Source organism: Anabrus simplex, chromosome 4, assembly GCF_040414725.1.
Source record: "Anabrus simplex isolate iqAnaSimp1 chromosome 4, ASM4041472v1, whole genome shotgun sequence".
Taxonomy (NCBI): Eukaryota; Metazoa; Arthropoda; class Insecta; order Orthoptera; family Tettigoniidae; genus Anabrus; species Anabrus simplex.
The window spans coordinates 222,198,489-222,215,812 of NC_090268.1; the positions used below are offsets into that span (position 1 = coordinate 222,198,489).

The window sequence follows — 17,324 nt, forward strand, 5'->3', positions numbered from 1 at the left end:
TATTTTGGCACATACTGTATAAATGGCATCCAGTGTCACAATACATCTCAACGACCACAAAAACTATGGATTCAATGCTAATATTGGTCGTTTTTTATTATTCTTGTATGTCATTCCCTCTCGTAGGGTTGCTAGGGGTGTCCAACCTCTCCAGACCTGCAGATACTACCACTGATGAAGAGACTGTAAATGGTGTTGTCGAAACATGTAAAATAGATTAATTATTATTAAATGATATGTATTAAATAGTTCTTTTTATTAGTATCAACAAGGTGGATTCATAACATCACCTATTTTTTCAGTGTTGAGATTATTAGATAGAAGTTAATACGAAAGAAAAAAAGACCAAAATGGTCAAAATAATAACTTCTTTCATCTCAGCTGGTGTTGTACAATCTGACGACGTATATCGAAGAGAAGAAACAGAGGCTTGTGAAAGCCAAATTTTGCCAAATCCAGCTACACCTTTCACCTTCCATTAGATACAACTTGTGTGACCACATGTTCAATACAAGGGTAGGCTTTCCCAGCTGGGAACAAACCCAGGATCCACTGAACCAAGGTCATACGCAGGCCATAAATTCTTATCTTGTCCTATTGGTAATATGATACTCATGTTATGCCACTGCTCATCCTGCTGTTCTAGAGCTACCTTGGCCACGTTCAATTAAGTTTACAACAAGTTAATACATATTCAAAAGGAGAGATACATTTAAATATCACCTAAGGCCTTTCCAGATAGTTTACTCTCTTTCACATCCCTCCATTCTTATCCTGCTGGTGATAGCAAACGTAAGATCCTAAAAGAAAGGTAGGACCAAGAGAAAATAGCACACTCATTCAAACTCACTAGCCATCAAGATGTCCACTATGAAAATAAGCCATGCAAAACGACTGAATTCTACACTCACCTTCACCTTCTTCCTGGGGCAGAGGAAAAAGGAAGTACAGAGGTTAGTAATCAAATGAGTAAATGTTTTGTCAAGTATTTCCTGAAAACTGTACTCCAGCAATACACAATATACAGTTTGTTCTTAAAAGGGGAAAGCCTGGTGTAACTTCCACTTTCTCCCAAATTAAAGCTCATAGCTCCAACTTGATAACAGAAAAGTCTGATGAAATAGAGGGCCTATCACATACCATGAGCCCCAGCAGAGGTTCTACCAGCTCCTTATCCCACACTTATGTCCAACAAACTTACCAGAGTTCCTTGTTGACTGTAAATATTAAGAGTATGCATGGAAGACAGGAAATTTCATCACTAGATAATATACAGTATACACAAAGGGCATAAGTCTGTGGGGCATACACCTGGACTACTGTCAGCACATTCTTGTTAAGAGAGATGTTCAACTTAATAATTCTTTCATTAACATACATTACCTCACTGATGACATCAATGTTCTCTCTTAATATAAAACCTACACCATTTTAGGCTTCTGTTTTATTTCCATTCCAATGTAGTTTGTATCCTTTTCTTAGCTTTCTTGTTCCTCTTCCTTTCCACTTTGCCTCAATCAGGCCAAGAATACAGAGGTTCCTCCTTTCCGTCATCTATCAGCTCCTCGCTTCTGCCAGTCAGGGTCAGGATATTTGATGTTCCAATTCTGTGTTTAGGACTCTTTCTTTTGGGCTTCTTCTCAGAACATCGTACTTGAACATCAGCCTTACGGTCATCATACGTTGCAGATGTTTAAGAAGATGTGTCTATCCAGTATTTTTGCGTTCCGAGGCTCGTTTTGTAGTTGAAAGCAATCGATATAACCCTTCAGTTGACTTGCTAAGCCTAACACTGCTGGGTATTTTCTGTCAGGGGTATTCTCCCTTAGCCTTTGGCAGTCCCCTACCTCACTGCAAGGCAGCAGCTGATGAATTTATGTGTCATTTGCTACACATGGGTCTCATCAAACCTTCTAGGGGAAAACTCCTCCACATGTAGCTGTTGGTCTTCCCCTAGTTTGTCGGGTTTGGTGTCGGCCGTCCAACCCTCGGCCAGACAGTCGCAGGTAGTACCGTCTACTGTCGCATACGGTAGCAGGATATTAGAAGATACACTGAAGAAAATGGAAATTGCAACACCCAGAAGGAGTGGTGCTACATTGCTGCAACTGAACATGCAAGAAGCCATATTTTGGTCATGCTAGCCCGGGAGGGCAATACAGCAAGTGGAGATGCAATTCTCCCCCAGTACGTCAGCACTGCATTGTGCTTATCACATGTATGGCTTGCAGTGGTGTCGTTACCGGCGTGCTAGCCAGCCAGTGTCTTGGAAAGGGTGCGGTATCCAACTGATGAGCCCATGCCGCACTCTGGGCGAAACACTGGTAACTCTTGACGATTGAGTTTCCTGAATTTTATTTCTAGCTATCTCAATCGGAAGCCATATTTTGGTCATGCTAGCCCGGGAGGGCAATACAGCAAGTGGAGATGCAATTCTCCCCCAGTACGTCGGCACTGCATTGTGCTTATCACATGTATGGCTTGCAGTGGTGTCGTTACCGGCATGCTAGCCGGCCAGTGTCTTGGAAAAGGTGCGGTATCCAACTGATGAGCCCATACCGCACTCTGGGCGAAACACTGGTAACTTTTGACGATTGAGTTTCAAGAATTTTATTTCTATGCAGGACGAGTGTTCGGTTGTGCTTCGATGATTACACTTTCAGGTCCCTCTGACCGCAAGTTTGGACAACAATCAATACAGGATGTGCCCACCACGAGCTACAATACCTTGATGAATTCGTCGAGGCATGGAGTCAAAAAGGTCCTGAATCGCTTCCTGAGGAATTGTGGCCCATGCTTGCTGCATTGCACGGGTCAGTTGTTCCAGAGTTGTGGGTGGCCGAGGACGGTTGGCCAGTTGTCGACCCATCATGTCCCACACATGCTCATTAGGACTGAGGTCTGGGGATCTGGCGGGCCATTCTAAGGTTGCGATGTCGTGGACAGCTTCTCTGGAGATGCATGCAGTGTGAACCCGGGCACTGTCCTGCTGAAACATCCCATTAGCAATGTTCGCCATCATAGGGAAACCACTGGATTGAGTACCCAATCAACGTACTGTCGAGTAGTCATAGTGCCCTCAACAAGCACTAATTGTCATTTCACATTAAAGCCAATAGCTCCCCAGACCACAATGCTTGGTGTTGGCCCTGTGTGCCTCTCGACAATAAGACCTTGGCGGCCCCTCTCCCCGGTACGTCGACGCACACGATTCCAGTGATCACTGCGGGCAAGACAGAAGCGCGATTCATCACTAAAGATGACCCTATGCCATTCGCTGACCCACGTCGATCTTTCTCGACACCAGGCCAGCCTTCCACGTCACTGTTGTGGGGTCAATGGAACACCTTCTGCAGGGACACGGGCTTGTAAGCCAGCTGCACAGAGGTGATTACCAACTGTTTGTTGTGTAACATGAGGTGCCACAGTTGCTCAAATTCGCGCTGCTGTTGCATGGGGTTCCATCCGGGCCGTTCGAATGATGCGGCGATCCTCTCTCATAGTTGTCTGTCGCGCTGGGCCTGTGCCAAGTCTACGAGTGTGGGTGCCTTCATTTGACCACTGCTGCCATACACATTGTACCGTAGATGTTTGTCGAGAATCTCTCTCCTCTGCAGTGTTCTTATAGGGGTGAGATCCAACCAGGTAGGGATGGGCATGTTCGAGTAGTCACTGTTCGTATCTCCATTGGTAGCTATAAAAGACCAAACACAAAGGTGAGTTTACTTCCTATAGACTCTGACGAATCAACAGTGAAGGCTTCACCTATGACTCAACCCTGTGTAAATTTTTCAACCCACATTTCAGTGTTGTGACAAATAAGAAACTGAAAAATCTGATATGAAGTGAAATGTGTTCAGTATCATTCATGTCTTGTATTTTTAAAATTGCAATTTGTTATGCCTTTTTTTCTCTACAATTTCCCTTGAAACAGTGTTTCAAGACGGGGCAGTATGTTACATATCGTACTTGTGTTTACTATTTGATTTTTATGTTTTGTTGATCCTTGTATATTCAATGTTGGGAAGATGTCATGCTTTCTTTAACTTCTTTGCACACTAGTTCTTCTGTTTCCAGCAGAATGGCATCTTGACATTGACACAGACATTTGAACATTCATTAGACGAAACATGCCATCCAAATCTTTGGCATCACGATAAGAATGAACCTTAACTTCCCTGTAAATAATAATCTTAAATATGTACTACTCACAGGTGTATTATACAACGTTTTTCAATTCTCAAGATTAAAATATTCTCTACTATAAGCCATGCCACGTGGTGGTTATTTAATCCAGTCCAGATGAAATGCATCACATAGTTTAGAACATATCAAACTAAAAGGAGATATTTATTATGCACTAGTCCAATCAGATCTTTCCCGTGGTATTATTGCCTGGAGTGGTGTCTGTAACAGTACGATAAGGAAACTTCAGATAACTCAGAACCTCATTTTGCAAAAAATGTTGAAGAAAGATAGTATCCAAATAATAGATTATTACATGTTGAAGCAAATATTCTCAATATTAAACAACTCTGCACTATACAAATATATACTGAAGGTACTGAAAGAAACAAACAAGTGTCAAACCAAGCCATATTAAAGAGATAGGAACACAAATAGGACAAACAAAATGGCAGGTCAGAGTGGGAAGGAGGAGCTTCCTATATCAAAACTGAAGATCTGTCGCACTGGTCCCTCAATGTTGATGCCTGCTTTCCTAATGAAGCTGGAAAGCTGAAACGAGTTTGTCAGAGACTGAGAAGAGATGGATGTTGAAGAACTGGGATTGATGAGGAAAGAGCGTATCTATTTGAAGACAGCAGTACATGAGGATGACGATGTGGAGATTGCCCTTGTCCTTTTGTATTTTCATGTTTGCCCTTGTCTCCTATTTCCGTTGTTCTCTCTTCTGGGAAGTTCTGTAGCCATTTTGGAGTGATCTGATTTGACTGTTAACCAGCGCAGAGATGCTCAACTTGCTTTTGGCTGGCAATTTAATCTCATTCTCTCCATATTTACAAGCTACTCGATTATGACCTTCACTTTATGAATGAGTGCAACGGCATGTTAAAAATGAAAGGAGTCTGTTCTAAATTGTTCCCACAGGGCGACTAACACAGAACTGTCCAATACTGCCCGATAGCCTTCAGCATTCATGTTTTGAGGAACTAAAACCAGTAGATTAACCGTAACACCAAACCATGAAAATGTAATGCCTCCTCCACTAAATTTCCCTGCAGAAACAATGCACCCCAGTAAGTAATGCTCACCTTGATTCACCACGTTCATACATGCCCACTGGACTGCCACAACATGGAGCATGAGTTGTCACTCCTAATTCTGTTCTTACATTGTTCTAGAATCTACAAGTAACATGTTTTGCACCACTGCGCTGTGACTGGTGACAAGCATTCAATTCAATGAACCACAGCTTGCCCATGGAATCCAAGTGTAAACAACTCCTGACAAATGGTACAAGTACTGACATCACATCTAGATGTCAATCAAAAGTCTGTGGCCACAGCCTCTAACGAACTTTACCTGTCTGGCTTCACCACATGTAGAAGACATGTTCAAAGGTGCTGTTTTCATTTCACCTCTACATCACTCACTGTTGAACATGGCATCTGAAGCTTGCCAGAAATCTTACAGATGGAATGACCGAATTGATGGACACGATAATCATGCCCCTTTCAGCAACAAGTCCATTGCAACTGTGGTAGCTAGTAAACATTTCTAACAAGCATTCACATCCTTATATTGTTTAAAACATGCTAGAGTGACATTAGTGTACCTCCTTGTCTCTCTAACTCCCAATAACTGTGCAGTAAAGTGGCCTCAAAAACTTCCCCCAATTTAAATCAATGCAATTATTGGGGAACTATGGAGAATGGATGCATGCAGCTCCAGAGTTGTCCAGTGTCTTTAATTCAAATCATGTTCCAGCTTCCCTGAAGAATGAGGACAGGTTCTACACATTACATCACAAACTCTCCAGTATGACAGTCTGCAAAGAGAGAATTTGACGAGGCAAGTAGCCATAGACCAAGTGTCAAAATGTGTCTTGGCTTAGATCTGATGGAACATCTTCAGATAAGAAAAAACATACACAATAACCTGAGCATACCTCTGCCAAAACAATATCATAAATTAATAGTAGCATAACCAGACCAAGTGAAATGGGCTTGCATGTTAAAGCACTACAGCAATGGAGCCAACCTCTGCATTGGAGACGCATGGGTTCAAACCCCACCATTGCTGTCTTGACAACGGTTTTCTGTGGTTTCCCGTTTTAACTTCCAGCCAAATTCCATTTCATTGGCCATATAAATACATCTTGCCTCATCCCCAAACCCATATCAAGAAATGGGATTAAGGAGTAGACAAACAATGGTAGTGTAACCACTTACCCAATTGTCTGTTGTTTTTGCTCTCTCTTCCAGTAATTTCTGAAGTTTTTCCCCAACTCCACCAGGAGAGCCGAAGTTTTTTACAATATCTTGCGTGATGCAGAACTCATCATCAGTAATGAGAGGTTTCACTGTCCTGAAATTTAAAGAAAAATGAGTTTCATTACCTTTTATTTATTTTTGTTACATGTTTTATGTTGCACGGACCGAGACAGGTTTTATGGTGATATGATTCAGTGCTGTCAACAGTGGGGTTCAAACCCACCAACTCCCGAATGACAGTTAACAGCTACACGCCTCGAACAATGTAGCTAACTTGCTTGAAGGTTTCATTATTACTCCAGAGCAATTTTATGGCTGCAATATCATAAAGGTAAAAAAGTAAAATGCTTTACATGTTTACATTAACCCATGAACTGGCAACGTCAAAGCTTGTTTCGACATCATTTAGTTGCCAATTTCTGCTTACAGATAGCATGGCGTGCCAATTTGTTAGTACCTATAAGTGTAAAAAAGCACATTAACAGCGGTGTGGTGTGCAAGTTTTTGAGAACTGGGAGACTTAGTTGACGTGCTGGCTCAGGTTCATGGCAAGTATCAACCTGGGAACAGAACACTCACATGATCGCTGAGGCCCATTCGACCCTGTTCATGAATGCTGTACACCTATGCCCGTCCACAAGTTTTCCCAGCAGATCGAGGACGGCCTTGAAATACCCGAATGGGGCAGGTTTTAAATCCCAGCAAGCGGCTAAGAAACAAAGGCTCACTGATGAGCTGAGCATGTACCGTCTTGCATTTGCCAAGGTCAATGTACTACACGATTGGTCAAATATCATCTCTGACAAGAGCACATTTTCTTCTGTGAATGATGGGTCAGAAGGTATGTTTCGCCCTTTCAGCACCCGACACAATTCAGTGTACATGCTATCTGGCCATGTATCTTGCATATTTGTGTTGGATGAGCTCTTGCGGAATTGGAATGTTGCACAGAAACAAGAAACATCTCACTGCTGGACAATGTATGCACAATTTTGAGAATATTATGGTCCCTTCCATGCAAATGCTTCATCCCGCCAGTGTTATACAATTTCAGCGGGACCCGTCTCCAATCCACACGTCCTGATTAGTTCAGAAATGTCATTAAAGGCATGATAAAATAAGTGACATGGCTCATTTTATAAATGGGCATAGGAATAAACATTAAAATACTTTACCCTATCAAGACTCAAACTCTTTGACACAAGAGGTGAGCAGCAGAACACACAAATTAACATACAAAGCTACCGCCTTGTTTGACAGAGCCTACACATTTGGAGCCGACCCCGTGGTGTAGCGGTAGCGTGCCTGCCTCTTACCCAGAGGGATCGAGTTCGATTCCCCACCAGGTCAGGGATTTTTACCTGGATCTGAGGGCTGGTTCGAGGTCCACTCAGCCTATGTGATTACAATGGAGGAGCTATCTGACGGTAACATGCCTTTCCCTTGTCTTTCTCTTGTTGATATCACCATGGTCTTTCTTTCCTCTGTGCTGATTTTCATACCATACTTTTCAATGTTCCTGTTCAGTGCATCAAGTCGTTCTCATACTTCTTTGCTGTTTGTTCCCCAGACCACAATTCATCTGCAAACAGTAGTAATTTCATCTTGCTATTCCCATATGCTTCCTCTGTCTGCTTTACAATTTTGTCCATAACGATTAGACATGGTTTGGACATGTTAAGAGGATGGAGAAGAATAGAATTCCAAGACAGATGCTGGAGGCAAAGTACGAGGGCAAGAGAGCAAGAGGAAGACCTAGAACAAGGTGGATTGAATCAGTGAAGAGCGGCATAAGAAGTCTAAATTTGGACTGGGACAAGATCGTGGAAGAGGAATTGTGGAAGGAAAGAGGAAGATGGAGAAGTGCCATAAATACCCCGACCCGACAGGAGCTGGATAAGGGGAAATGATGATGATGATGATGATGATGATGATGATGATGATGAACGATTAGAAATAAAAGAGGCGACAGCACACTCCCCTGTCTTAGTTCAGTTTCATTCTTAAACCATTCTGTCTTTCCAAGCGGAGTCTGTACAATGTTGATGCAGTTTTTGTACATTGCTAGCACCATTTCTACAGTTTGTGTACCCAGTCTCTTTTTGACCCTGTGAGTATCGTGTTACAGTTGAATTTGTTTTACAAAGTGTCCTGGAAGTGTTATTCTTGATCTTGAGTAATTTCTTACAGTTATGTATGAAAATCCTAAGCAGTGATGTTCCTAGTTTTAAGTGGTTAAAAATTGGACTGTTTTAGCCCTCTTGCACTCAGCACGCCAATAGGTTATGGCGAGAAGGCTCACAGTGCTGATGCATCAGTTCTGTTATATTTAGGGGTTTTGGTCATTTGTGTGGCTGTTAGATGGCAACAAATGATCATAACAATAACTTAAAGCATTAATTTTCATTTTACTCAACAGACAGATCCACCAACAGTAAGAAATATTTTTATTTTCGACAAATGAAATCTACTGACCATAAATGTTCTGTTGTGGCGGTTGGAAGTTATCGTGTGAATCTGTTTTTGTTTGGCTTTCGAATACGATAATTTGGTCTTGTTATCAGTTTAGTTTGAAGTGTATTTTGTTTGCTTGGTATTTCGTGTGCTTCAATTTTTATTTTTTCAAGAATTATTTTCAAAATGTAATATTTTTTTTTCTGGATTACAATCAAGTTGTATTCATTTCTGAAATGCTCACAGTTTCATTTATTAGTGTGATTTATTTGATTTTAATATGTGTCAAACTGTTTGTGGGTTGAAATTTTGTACTTTGGTTTCAAAATCCCAAAAATTAGTCTAAGCTCCTTCGAGCAGACCCCAATAAATAGGCTGAGTGCAAAACCTGTTTAGGATTATCAGAAGTATTTCTGGGCAACTTTATTGCATCACAATATTATGCAAGATTTAATTGCTCTTAAGCGCTTTTACCCTGTTTTATATTCAGTATTTACTTCGACAGCATATGTTGACACCATGCTACTCACGGTTTGTAACATTAAATTTATAAGGAAAGGAAATTATGCAAATCTTACTAGGAATTCCTTTTAGAGGAGACACGTGTTCATTGCGATGCCTAGGAACCCACCAGGCTGCCCCCAGAATTACATTTTCTTTCTTAACCCAATAAATAGGTAGCAGGTAAGGACCCTCCTTGAAGACATCCTTGCCCATGTGAGTCCGAAAGCACACTGACCCGGTGTGTAACGTCTGGTAAGGGTCCCAGTTCGAGGTTACGAGCGAAGACCTCAACGCCATCTACAGCGGAGAAGTTGAACTTTGATGCGGTAGAGATGGCGGAAGGGGCAGCCCTGTACTTTGGGATTAATATGAATACAACCTGCCGTACAACCTGAGTACAACCTCTCCTTCAAATTATCGTCCAGTATCTATCCTACCACCCTTATCCAGGGTGCTTGAACGTCTAGTTCATACACAAGTTACCGAATACCTTACGAAGCATTCCCTCCTTAATCCCTTTCAATCCGGCTTCAGGTAAGGACATAGCACTGTGATGACATTATAATCAGGGGCAACTTCAACACTGACCTTTTGAAGCAGACCAGTTATGCTAACAATCAACTGAATTTATTTCTCGCTACAAACATAACAATTTTACCCCTCAACGCTACTAATCACCTTCATTACTCTGACTGCACAAGTCATACCTTAATTGATCTTCTTGTGACAAATCAACCTCAAAAAGTAATTAAGGACAGACAGATCCCTGCTCCTGGCATCTCTTTACATGACCTACCGTACGTGTGTTATTCTACATGAATACCTAAGTACAAACCATGCTACATTACAATACGAGACTTACGACATATGGACCGGAATAATCTACACCACGATGCATATAACTTGCCTTGGGATAGTATACATAATTTTCAGAACATTAACTCTAAAGTAAACAAATTCAATTCACTGGTACTGGAAATATTTGACAAGCACGCACCAAAGAAACAGGTAAGAATCACCCGCCATTCTTCTGCGTGGCTAATGGTCGAGATAAGATCTGCTATGGCCAGTCGTGACAAACTGTACAGATAATACAGACAGATACAAAACAGAGAAGATTTTGAGCGGTACAAGATTCTGAGAAACAGAACCAAGCAGTTAATTAGGAAATCTAAATATAAATACTTTCAGGAACTGATGAACAGTAACAGCCCGAGACAAAAATGGAGTAAATTACGCACGTTAGGTATAGGTAAAGCCGTAGAGCAACATGTACCAAGCATACCACTAGAGGTTTTAAATGATCATTTTGCACAGCCAAGAATAGCCTCTACCTCCTTCCCTAAATATTCACTACCCTTGTTACAACAGCAGCCTGTGTATGAGCAATTCTCGTTTAGAAATGTCAGCTCGAATGAAGTTAAAGGTGTGATATACTCTATTACATCTAATGCCACAGGTAATGATGACATTCCTATATCGCTTATTGCAGATATCTTAGGAGCTGTTCTGCCAATACTAACTCACATATTTAACTACTGCCTGACAAAGAGAGCTTTCCCAGATGTTTGGAAATATGCACTAATTGGACCCATCCCGAAGAGCTCCACGTTAGATTCTCCTTCAGATTATCATTCTGTATCCATCCTACCAACCTTTAAGATGCTTGAACGTCTAGTTCATACACAAGTTACTGAATACCTTACCAAACATTCCCGCCTTAATTCCTTTCAATCCGGCTTCAGGAAAGGACATAGCACTGCGACAGCTTTACTACAAGTGACAGATGATATCAGATGTGCAATGGACCAACGGGACGTGACTGTACTGACATTATTAGATCTCAGTAGTGCCTTCGACACTGTTAATCCTCAGTTACTACTGCAGAAACTTGAGAGCTAAATTTTAATAGTGTATCACTTCGTTTATTTTCATCTTAAATTAAAATCGCCGCCAACGTGTGACAGTTGAAAATTTGAGCTCAGGATGGCAAAGTAAGACCCTCAGTGTCTCTCAGGGGTCGATTCTTGGACCACTGTTATTTATCATCCAAATTAATGATATATCAAAAGCTCTTAAATGCTGCAAATTGCAAGTGTACGCGGATGATGTACAGATTTACTATCATTCAAAAGCGAGTGATAAATTCCGACCTTCAACATCTTTGTGACTATGCAAATAAAAACAGTTTATTAACCCTGGATTACTAAGCTTTTGTCTGCCGGACGATGCGCGCGGATATTAGTAGCTCCCCCTTCCCCCTCCCGCAAAGGTGTTTGCTTCACTTTCTCTGTAGCTTCCTTTGTGTGAGTCCTGACCTTGTAGATAACAGTTGTGTCACCATACGTTGATTCATTCCATCTCCACGGGGACCCTGTCGACTGAGGAACAAATGCTCAGTGACAACGTTACTTTTATATGTAGTTGAGCAGTTATTTATTTATTTATTTATTTATTTATTTATTTACTTATTTATTTATTTATTTATTTATTTATTTATTTATTCATTTACTTTGCATATTCTAAAAATAAACAATAGCTTATTGCACACTGTGACAATGAGTACTTCCATTATTAACATCGGAATATATAATTTCACTGTTATGTTCTCATTAGCTGTAATAGTGTGTTGAAATCAGGAAGCCACTCCAGAAAATTGAAATATAGTTCAGGATGGCAGAGAATATCAGAGATGACCCATATACAATACTATGACAAGTAGATGACACTGGCAACAACACAGCAGAAACTGGAGAGACGTGCAGTGAACCAGAGGATGGCTTTGAAGACAACAACATCGAATTAACTGACAGAGAATCTGACGCAGAATATAACCCACAGTCAGACGATTCCTTTGATTCTGATGAGCTGGGAAGAAAGAGAAGAGATGATCCTGAACCAACATACCCTGATAAGGACCCTGATTTGACTAATAGCAATTCAAACTCTACTGTTTCCAGTGCTAGGCATCCGAATGTTGCAGTTCTTAATAAGACCAATCTACAAGGGATAAATAAACACAAATGGTCAGCACTTCCAATGAGAAACCTTAATACCCGGACACCTGTCAGGAACATAATTTATATAAAGCAAACCCCTTTAGAAGCCAGAAATGTTTCAACACCCATGGAATCGTTTTCTTTATTCTTTAACGATTTCATTTTAGATAAACTGGTACAACACGCACATGAGGAAATACAAGCTCAGACTTATAACTACGCTACAGCTAGTGCAACAATTTTTCAAACAAGCAGGGTAGAAATCAACACTCTTTTTGGTATACTTGTGTTATCACCAGCCATGAAAACCAATCCTCTTCCTACAAAACATCTGTTTGATCCAACTTTCTGTGGTTACAGAAATAAGACGACAATGTCGAGTGAGCATTTTGATTTTCTGCTGAAGTGTCTTAGATTCAATGATAAATCTACTAGGGTAGAGAGACGAGCGAGTGACAAGTTTGCAGCCATTCGAGAAGTGTGGGATGAGTTTATCAAGAACTGTCGAGACTCATACAAGCCAGGAAGTTACACAACCACTGACGAACAACTCGTTGGATTTCATGGACATTGTCCTTTCAGGATGTACATCCCCAACAAACCCACAAAATATGGAATTAAGATGGTTATGTTAAACAACGTGGGACCAAATATACGACTGATGCTAAGCCATATTTGGGGGAAAATACGAAAATGTCTGGTCAATCTCTCGCTCATTATTTCGTGAAAGAACTGACTGTGACCATCCTTGGCTCGAATAGGAATGTAACCATGGATAATTGGTTTGCCTCCATCCCACTGGTTGAAGATCTTTTGAAACCACCTTACTCTCTGACAGTTAGGGGAACAATAAGAAAAAATAAACGCGATACCTCTTGAGCTCCTTGAAGTGAAGAAGCGAATAATCGCTTTGCTTTGATGGACCAAAATCTCTTGTATCGTACAAACCAAAGCAGGGAAAAGTCGTTTTACTATCTACTACTCATGAGGACATAGAAATAAGGGATAACAATGGCAAACCGGCAGCAACTGAATTTTATAACAAAACAAAAGGTGCAACAGACTCTTTCGTACAAATGTGTTACAGCATGAACTGCAGTAGAAAGACCCAGCGCTGGCCTCTGCGTGTATTCTTCATTATGATCAATATGTTCTTAGTGAATGGATATATTTTGTTCTGCCACAACATCCTCCGAAAGGGAGAAAAACCTATCTTGAGAAGGGCATTCACGCAGCAGTTAAGCGGTGACCTGATTAGACCTCACCTCCAGCTCTGCCTTAAGCAACAAACTTTGCAGCGGTCATTACGTGGTATGATCTGCGAAATTCTCAATGAAAATCATATAGTGCACAGGCCAGACCAAGCACAACTTGGCAAAAAGAAAATATGTGCATTTTGTCCCTCAAAGCTACGAAGAATGACACAGTTTTATTGTACTGTTTGCTATCGAGCCATGTGCGGTGACCACCGATCAACGTGTGCTGAGTGTTGAAATGACACAAGTTTGTGAAAAATGGAAAAATCTGTCTGTAGACAGAACGTATTACGTGCTGGGTTAGTTATTAAGTTTTGAATAAAGCAAGTTATGGAAGGGTATTTTTCGTAGTCTCGTAGACGAATGCTTAGTGATAACGTACTTCATAGAAGAGCTTAGTAATCTAGGGTTAACAAACCCAAATAAGACTCAAGTTAATATTATCGGTACCAGTAAAAACCTATATTCCCTCAAGCAACAGGACATCTCCCCAATAATTTTAAACAATAAAATCATACCCTACTCTACTTCAGTGACTACCTTACGAATTATTATGACTGAGACCCTAAGTTGGACTCAACAGGTGATAAGCACATGTAATAAATTACATAAATGCTTATATCCCCTGAAACGGTTCGCTAATGTATTCTCTGTTCGACTTAAAGTACAAACAATTCGCTCTCTGATACTACCTATATTTGACTACTGTAACACCGTGTTGACTGAAATAACCTGAGACAGTAAGAAGAAACTGGACCGCAGCCTGAACAGCTGCGTAAGATATCTTCAATCTGCGATATGATGCTCATATATCACCTTATTATAAGGAGCTGTCATGGCTTCAAGTGTACCAGCACCGTGAACTTCACATGCTATCACTTCTGCACAAAGTACTTTCCACTAATACACCCAACTATCTGTCTTCATCTTTTTCTTATCTCTCGTCTTATCATGAAAATAGAAGATCTGGCTCCTCTCTTGCCACACCTGTAAACCACACTGCTGTGTACAACCGCTCCTTCATAATCTCTGTGGCAATCCTTCTCATGGCAAGTTTAAAGTGGCTTGCCACGAGTATTTGCTGGGTAGATCCTGCTGACTTGCTGGATAATTATTGAGTGAATGAACGAATGAATGAGATGAATGAATGGATTACTATAGTTACATCATTTAAGTGTACTTGATTTTGTGTATTTTAAAATTAAGGATTCTTTCATTATTATTATTATTATTATTATTATTATTATTATTATTATTATTATTATTATTATTGCTATTGCTATTAATATTATTTGCTTTATTTGTATTCGAAATTATAAGTTGTGTAAATGTACACTCTTCTAGTGGTTAAGTGTAAGAGAGGGCCTTGATTCCTAACTTCGCCACCAATAAAGGCATTATCTATCTATCTGTCTGTCTGTCTTGCACGTTGAGTAGGGGACTATCAAAGGCTAAGGGAGAACACCCCGACAGAAAGAGCCTCTCTAGCGTTTATCTTAACAGGCCAGCAAAGAGAGACATTGGAATTGCTTTCAAAACTAAAAAGAGCCTCGGATACCATAATAAAATCCCAAATGCGACTTCATCTTTGCATGGCTCAGCTAGGAAAGACTCTCAGCAGCCTGATGTTAAACTGAGCCACGCCAAGAGAAAAAACACTATGGGACAGAATAAGACTGGACTTGGAACTTTAAACATCATGACACCGACTGCTAAGTGTGAAGAGCTCATTGATCTCATGGAAAGAAGGAAGAGAGAGGTCCTACGGTTGAATGAAACAAAGTGGAAAAGGAAAGGTGTAAAATCTCTTTACAAAGGTTACACTCCACAGGCATGGCAATATAAATGAAGCACGTAATGGTTTAGCATTTCTCGTAAGTAAACACGCATATGCAGTTTCAGACATAGAATATGTCAGTGAGAGGATAATGAAGTTACAATGAAAAACAAATAAGATCTTGATCATTGTTCAAGTGTATGCACCACAGCCTGGTTGTACTCAAGAGGAGAAGGATGCCTTCCTTGAGGACCTGGAAGGACATGTAGAAGAGGACAACATAACAGTGATGGAAGATCTTAATGCCCACGTTGGTGTTGATAGACAGGGATATGAAAATGTGATTAGCCCCAATGGACTTGGAAACAGGAATGCAGAACGAGTACACCACTTAAATTTCTGCCTGAGGAATAACCTCCTTATTAAAACTACTTATTTTAAGAAACGGCTCAGCCTTAAAATCACAACGTACAGCTGGGACGGAAACCTGAAATCATTGACAAAGACTCTGGAACACTCATCACAGATGGTGACCATCGGCTACTAACTGCCACTTTGTGATATGTTTCAATGGGAAGGGCAAAACCACAGCGTACACCAAAGATAAAGGTTTGGGATCTAGAATATCCTGAGAAAAAGGAAGCATACCAGCAGAAAATCAAAGACAACATACCATATGATGAATTAAGATAAGGTCAAGAAGAGTGCAACAGGCTTACAGAAATAATTGTGGGCTCTGAAGTTGATATAATTGGTAAAACAAGCACCAAAGTAAAGGAGAAAGAAAACCCCTGGTGCAATGCCACTATCCAAAAAGCAATAAAGGAAAGGAATATGGCAAGGAAAGATAAGGACAAGAACCAGAAGGGTGTAAGAAAAGATTAAATCAGACAGATAATTAGATCAGAAGTACAGAGACTTGATAAATAAAGCTAAAAGATGAATCAATTTGGAGAAGGAAAAATGTTGCTTGGATTTCACTGCCAAATTAGAAAAGGTCAGCAAAAACAAGAAGCTCTTGAACAGCATTATGAAAAATAGAAGAAAACCATTCGTACCAGTGAAAGCTACAGAAAATGGGGATGGACCGATTGTGTGGAAAGAGACAGACGTAAGACAAGTGATGAGAAACTATTTTGCACAGTTATATAATGGAAAAGATGCAATGGCGAAGGAAGGAGAAGTTTTCAGAAGCTGAGAGTGAGAGAAGTGAAGGTGAGTCTCCCCTGACCTGGTCAGATTTTGAAAACCCTTTAAAGAACATGTGGTAAGGCAAATCACCTGGCAATGATGGAGTATTGACATGATAAAGGCTGCGGGAATTCCTGGACTTCATTGGTTGTTCAGAGTTACGAATGCCGTCTGGAAGGAAGATAAGGCTCCAGAAGATTGGACAAAGGGAATTATAGTTCCGTTCTTCAAAAAGGAAAGCTGACGTCAATGTAGCTACTACAGAGGAATCACACTCCTGTCTCGTGGATTACAGCTTATGGAGAAAATGATTGATAAACAGCTCAGGAACATCACTGAACCTCAGCTACAAGAGGAATGTAGATTTAGGGGTGAAGGAACAACCACTGACCTCATCTTTGCTGTTAGGATGATTATAGAGAAATAATGGCCGAAAAGAAGAGATATCATCTTCGACTTCTTGAATCTCAAAAAGGCTTATGACAGCATGCCTAGGGACAAGATCTGGGACTGTCTATCAAGAAGAAACATTCCAGACTCTCTTATCAGAAAACTGAAAATGCTGTATACCTATTGTCAAAGCTGTGTCCAAATAGGAAGCAGATATTAAGATTGGTTTGTTACTTCTAACAAGGGAACATCGGCAATGATTAAGTCGCCGATCACGATGAAACTTGGAAAACACATT

At 40.6% G+C, this 17,324-nt stretch overlaps 1 protein-coding gene across 5 annotated transcripts in view; it reads right to left on the reverse strand.

Annotated features, from left to right (window-relative positions):
* Positions 1–17,324, reverse strand: part of LOC136871792 (carnitine O-acetyltransferase) — a 219,798-nt gene that overhangs the window by 191,593 nt on the left and 10,881 nt on the right. For all 5 annotated transcript variants that reach the window (XM_067145382.2, XM_067145385.2, XM_067145384.2 and 2 more), the window contains exon 4: positions 6,414–6,549. In XM_067145382.2, coding sequence (XP_067001483.2) covers positions 6,414–6,549 — 136 coding nt within the window. The remainder of the gene's footprint in view (positions 1–6,413; positions 6,550–17,324) is intronic.